Below are 6,621 nucleotides of genomic sequence, written 5' to 3' on the forward strand. Positions count from 1 at the left end.
ACACTGGGGTACAGTACTGGTGGGGACAGATCTGTCACTGTATAACACTGGGGTACAGTACTGGTGGGGACAGATCTGTCACTGTATTACACTGGGGTACAGTACTGGTGGGGACAGGTCTGTCAGTGTATAACACTGGGGTACAGTACTGGTGGGGACAGATCTGTCACTGTATAATACTGGGGTACAGTACTGGTGGGGACAGGTCTGTCAATGGTGTACACTAACATTGGAGAGACTGAAGAAAGTTTCCACATCTTTGAAGCCCTTACCATCCTTTATCACAGAGGCAAGTCTGACCTCGTACAGCAACTTGCCATCAGCTCCCTCTGTTTTAAACAGCCGAGTATTGTACGCACTGATATCCTGAGGGGGTGAAAATGTAAGAGAAATTATTCCATGAATGCTTTACATTTCCCGAGAAATTGTTCCTGCTTTCACAATACTCCCCACCCCAGCAGTTGGAGGGTGGGTACAGAGAACAAGACAGTGTGCGCTATCCTATTGGTCCCACTAACCCATGTAGCCTTGTAAATTTGCCTCTTCAAACGATCCAATGCCCTTTTGAAAGCCTTAACTGAACCTGCTTCTTGTACATGCTCAGATACAGCACCTTCCAGATCCTGACCCCTTGCTGGCAGGGATATGGAGGGCTGAATGGCCTCCTCCTGCTACGTGAGCATTCTAGAATTCTGTGCCAATTACATATCAAGGGTCCGAGATCCAACACTGTGTCACTGTCGCTCCAGCCAAGCCATTTTATCACAGGCTCTTTGGGGTTATTTGTACTAACCAGCCAGTACCAAGTCCTGATTGTGAAGATCGAGACACAAAGGCCTTTGAACTTGTATAGAAAGCAGGTGACCTCTCAAAGGGTGGTTAAACAAGGACAATTTGAGTAAAACCCAACAGAACCACACGAGTTAACTCCACTGGCTGTGCCTGGAGGGGTTAATTATCCCAGAGCCATAGTCATAGAGCACGGAACGGAAACAGACCCTTCAGTCCAACTCGTGCATGCCGACCCGATATCCTAACCTCATCTCGTCCCATTTACCAGCACTTGGCCATTATCCCTCCAAACCCTTCCTATTCATATACCCATCCAGATGCCTTTTACATGTTGGCATTGTACCAGCCTCCACCACTTCCTCTGGCAGCTCATTCCATACACATTCAAGGTGGAGAATGTGACATTTAATTTTAGGACACCTTCTTCAGGAAGATAAAGATTCAAAACAGGTTTAAAACATAATACTGGGATTAGGAGCCCCATTAAAATCCTTGAACTCGTCGTCTCTAAGCCATGTTGACTACAACACTTCAAGATGGCGGCTAACGGAGCCATTAGGGACAGACAATAAATGCTGCACAAGCAACTCCCAGGATTTATTACATTTGTTCACGAAATATGTACGAGTTGAACCAACCCCAGAGTGCAGAAAAGCTCCTGCACAAAGCCTTGACCCAGCCCCGGGGCACAAACTCCACGAAGACTCCCACCAATAAAACTCTGCGACAGGTCCCAAGCAGAAACGTTCACCCACCTTCGAATCCAGAAACTTCTGTGCTAGCTCAGCATCCTTCAGCGCGCAGTTCCCAGAGAAATAGGTGGTGATGCCCTGGAGGAAGGAGGATTGTTGGAGAGTTTAACGTCAAGTTACCAATTACTCGCTGCACCCAACACAGAAGGATTTGCCCACTAATACCATCTGGTCTCAGCTGGGCCCACTGACGGCCTTCAGGGAAGGAAGCTGCCATCCTTACCCGGCCCAGCCCATCAGTAACTCGAGACCCACAGCAACGTGGTTGACTCTGAGCCATAAATGACACCCACATTCTGTGACAGAATAAGAGTAAATGCATTTAAATTGGGCTTTGAAATGTTCTAAAACACCCAAGATGATGGACAGATGGTTAAAAGCTGATTATGTCACAGCACTGAGCCAGAGGACAAGATCTTAGACCGAAGTCAAGGAGGCAGGCATTAATGGAGCACTGCTTCATGAACTAACAAAAACAGACAACAGTTGAGAAAGAATGGGCAAGAGAGAGAACCATGACATGAAAACACTTTGTTTAAGTTGAATTTTGAGTTGAAAGGATTGTGAGCATTTGAAAGGACTGAGGAGATACTTGGACCTTTTTGTTTTGAAAAAAGCCTAACCAAAGGATAACCTTTCAGGTCCCATCTTGGAAGTGACAGGGCCAAAGTGAGGAGTTCAGACAGAGTTAATGGAAGCCACCTGCCTGGGTTTATGGCTTTGTTTTGAATACGGTTTGTTCGGTTGAGGTATAGCTCAGAGAGAGAGCAGGTAGACAGCTCATCCTCCATGCCTCTGGTAAGACTCCTTTCGACGGTCCTAAACTCCTCGGCCAGCTGTTTGGAAAAGCCTCTGGAAGAGGTTTTCTCGACGTTTCCTGAACGAGCTCCGGTGACCGGTCTTTAGCGAGACACCCCACTGCAACTAGTCTGGAACATTTCAGACCTTGTCCTTGCATAACCCCAACAACTAACAATTGTCAGTCAAAATGTGTTTGTATTTCCATACCCCAAAGCTAATTACTGCAGAGAAAAGCTCTCTCTTTCATTACCCTGTGAAGGTGCACACGTTTACCCTGGGTCACATAGGAGAGGAAAAACTTATACTTTCACATTTCAAACAAATTTAACTAACTTTACTGAATAAATTTACTGAATAAATTTTCCTGTCACAGGCATAGAGATGTACAGCACGGAAACAGACCCTTCGGTCCAACCCGTCCATTCCGACCAGATATCCCAACCCAATCTAGTCCCACCTGTCAGCACCCGGCCCATATCCCTCCAAACCCTTCCTTTCATATACCCATCCAAATGCCTCTTAAATGTTGCAATTGTATCAGCCTCCACCACATCCTCTGGCAGCTCATTTTGTAGTTTATTAAAGAAGCCCTTTTTTTTTTTAAATTAAAAGAAAACCATCTATACCTAATGCAGACAAAATGCCTACCTGGTCAAAGTGAATACCAGGCGGAGTATTTACATTTCTATTGTGACTAGTGACTAGTGAGGAGGTGGGACTCCAAAAGCTCACTTAACAAGGGTGACGCCCTCAGGAAACTCAGCTCTCAACAATGTCAGTACACACAATCCCCTTTGAACAAAGAGATTTAAGTAGGAAAACTAGATGAACCATTGTGGAAGAAAAGGATGATGCCAGGGTTAGAGAGCTGAGCTATAGGGGAGAGGCCAAAGAGGTTGGGCTGTTTTCCCTGGAGCCAAAGAGCTGAGGGGTGACCTTACAGAGATTTATAAAATCATGAGAGGCACGGATAGAGTGTATTTTCCCCAGGATGGGGGAGTCCAAACCAGAGAAACATAAGCTAGTGCTTCCAATTAAACCTGTTGGACTATAACCTGGTGTTGTGTGATTTTTAACTTTGTCCACCCCAGTCCAACACCAGCATCTCCGAAACATAAGTTTAGGGTGAGAGGGGAAAGATTTAAAAGGGACCCAAGGTGTAACTTTTTTCACACAGAGGGTGATGTGTGTATGGAAGGAGCTGCCAGAGGAAGTGGTGGAGGCTGGTACAATTACAGCATTTAAAAGGCAATCGGATGGGTATATGAATAGGAAGGGTTTGGAGGGATATGGGCCGGATGCTGGCAAATGGGACTTGATTAGGTTGGGATACCTGGTCAGAATGGACAAGTTGGACCGAAGGGCTTGTTTCCACGCTGTACATCTCCATGCCTCAACGATAGGGGGAGACAAAAAGGAGGGTGGGAGGAGCACGGAGTGGATTGATCCGACGGCCTGTGGCAAATCCAACTCGCCTTTTAGCCAGGATGTTGTTGTTTTTACTATTCTCCTGCGGAGAGCCATACCTCGCCTCGATGGGAAAGCCAGTGGAGGGTTTGTACACCCTGACTGAAAGTTTCCTTACCTTCTCTCCAAGACCCAGCTGCTTCTGTCTGTCATCGAGAGAGAAGATGAGCTGACCGCACACCCTCCACAGGCACTCTATCTCTCCTGGCTTCTGTTTGTAGGCTGCGCTGTGCCACACCAGCGCTTTCAGCTTCTCCTGCATTACACAAAAGAACAATTGTGGATAGGGGCTTCTCTCTCAGGAGGGTGGGGGGGGGGGGTGAGGAGGAAATACAGTGTGCAAATGCTAACTGCTCACACAAGGCCGAGCTTACACTCGACACAGCCTAACCAGCAGCTTAAGGCTGCTTGAGACCATTCAATAGGATCATGCTCCATATACAGGACAGTGTAGGAAAACCACATTGAGGTGGAACACCACTCCAGACCCTGTCGGAATAGCCAAGCTCAAGGGGCCGAGTGGCCTTATACTCCTCGCTTTTTAAGTTCCATTTTCCTGCAGAAACCCCTCCTTCCCCAAAACCTCTTGCTCTCCCCACTGCCTTGAGTCTGCCCATTGAATGAGCATCCAGAGCCCCCTGGAGTAGGGAATTACCAAGATTCACCAACCAAGCGAGTGACAACATTTCTCATCTTATCAGTTCATTCAGCTCGAGACTCTGACCCTCTCCCCCACACACACAGACACACAGAACCTTCCAAGATTTTGGGTGCTATGGAAACATTAAGAACTCCCAAGGCCCTTAGACATTCCAGAATTCCAACAAGACGGATTAACGCTCGCTGCTAAGGCACGGTGGCTCAGTGGTTAGCACTGCTACCTTCTAGCGCCAGGGACCTGGTTCAATTCCCACCTTCGGGTGACTGTCTGTGTGGAGTTTGCATGTTCTCCCTGTGTCTGCCTGGATTTCCTCCAGGTGCTCCAGTTTCCTCCCACAATCCAAAGATGTACAGGTTCGGTTGGATTGGCCATGGGAAAGTGTCTCATAGTGCCCAGGGATGTGCAGGTTAGGGTGGGTTGGCCATGGGAAATTGTCCCATAGTGCCCAGGGATGTGCAGGTTAGGGTGGATTGGCCGTGGGGAATTGTCCCACAGTGCCCAGGGATGTGCAGGTTAGGGTGGATTGGCCGTGGGAAATTGTCCCATAGTGCCCAGGGATGTGCAGGTTAGGTGGGTTAGCCAGGGGAAAACACAGGATTATAGGGATAGGGCTTGGGTGCGATGCTCTTTGAAGGGTTGGTGTGGACCCTTTGAACCGAATGGCCTGCCTCCACACTGTAGGGATTCTACCATCCCCCAAGGATTGGGAGCCAGCTTAATCCCCCTCAATTCCTCCATCACTCTGCAGTATGACAGCGCGGATGAATGAGAGGGAGTAGACCCCAGTGTCTCTAGCCTGCTCTGATATTTAGCGAGATCACATCCTCATCCCCCGCGATCACCTTTCAAGTTTGTTTATTGAGCTTCTATCCAATTCGGCCGGAGGAATATTCCAAAGGTGCTGCCTCCACCACCTTCTGGAAGAGAAAGCTCAAGGATCATGGACTCAGAGAGAAATGGCGTCTCCTCATCGCCATCTGAAATCGCCGACTCGGAACTGAAACAGGGACTACGAATTCAGGATTCTCCCACCAGAGATCCTCATCAAAACCTCCAACATGTCTCGATCAAGTCCCCCCTCTTACACTCCTCAAGTCCAGAGGATACAAGCCCAGTCTTTCCTCAGAAGACAACACACTCATTCCAGGTATTAGTCCCCCTCGCTGGCACTATTTTCCTGTCTACATTTTATTTTCCACTTGGATTCGAAGGGAGACAGCGTTTGGGGAAAATCCAACTGGACTGGGGCTTGGTCCCAAGCCGCAGCTGAAGCAGCAGTACTTCAGACAGTGCAGCTCCCCCTCTGCACCGAACAGGACAATTCTCGTACAGGCTCACTCCTGTTTGAGCCCTGTGGGACGGCCAGCTTTTGTCATCTTTTCCTCAGTTACCCCTGGAGATGGGAAAGCAATGGTAATCCCATTGAATTAGTCACCTGGGCTCTGCCGTCCTTACCCGGTCTGACTCCACACCCACAGCAACTATTACCTGCCCTCTGAAATGACCCAGCGAGCCACCCTGTACAAGGGGCAGTTAGGGAAACAAATACTCGTCTTACTGTCAACGCTCACATCCCCAAAAGGCAAACAGAAACATGGGGTGGGGGTGAGCTGCTCTCTTCCGTATCACTGTAGACACACCCGGAGTGATGTCAGGGTGCCCCCTCCACTAGGACACTGGAGCACGGCTGCACCTCACAGTCAACAGGGGAAGGGGAGGGTTTTTTAACAACGTCTTTAACATGGTACCTGAGGTAGGTTAGGCACAAACTTGGTGTCTCCGAATGACTTGTAGTTGCCCATGTTGGAATAAACACCTGCTGCATAGACAAGGAATGCCTGAAAGAGAGGAAACACCACGAGCAATCATCAAACACACAGTGCTACCGCAGGAGTGAATGAAGGAATTAACTTTATTGTCACACGTACTCAAATGGTTACAGTGGAAAGTTTACACATCGCCACTTACAGCACCATCTTAGGTACCCAGGTACAGAATAGAGAATTTTTTTTAATATAAGATTCCCTACAGTGTGGAAACAGGCCCTTCGGCCCAACAAGTCCATACCAACCCTCCGAAGAGTAACCCATTTCCCCCTGACTAATGCACCTCACACTCTGGGACAATTTCCCACGGCCAATCCACCCT

At 48.3% G+C, this 6,621-nt stretch overlaps 1 protein-coding gene across 1 annotated transcript in view; it reads right to left on the reverse strand.

The window, feature by feature from the left end:
• dpp3 (dipeptidyl-peptidase 3) overlaps positions 1–6,621 on the reverse strand; it is a 21,176-nt gene that overhangs the window by 7,830 nt on the left and 6,725 nt on the right. The window contains exons 3-6 of the mRNA XM_043682590.1: positions 6,222–6,311; positions 3,931–4,068; positions 1,548–1,622; positions 273–366 (exon numbers count right to left, since the gene is read on the reverse strand). Of these exons, the coding sequence (XP_043538525.1) occupies positions 273–366; positions 1,548–1,622; positions 3,931–4,068; positions 6,222–6,311 (397 nt within the window). The remainder of the gene's footprint in view (positions 1–272; positions 367–1,547; positions 1,623–3,930; positions 4,069–6,221; positions 6,312–6,621) is intronic.

This window comes from Chiloscyllium plagiosum, chromosome 45 (genome assembly GCF_004010195.1).
Source record: "Chiloscyllium plagiosum isolate BGI_BamShark_2017 chromosome 45, ASM401019v2, whole genome shotgun sequence".
Lineage (NCBI taxonomy): Eukaryota > Metazoa > Chordata > Chondrichthyes > Orectolobiformes > Hemiscylliidae > Chiloscyllium > Chiloscyllium plagiosum.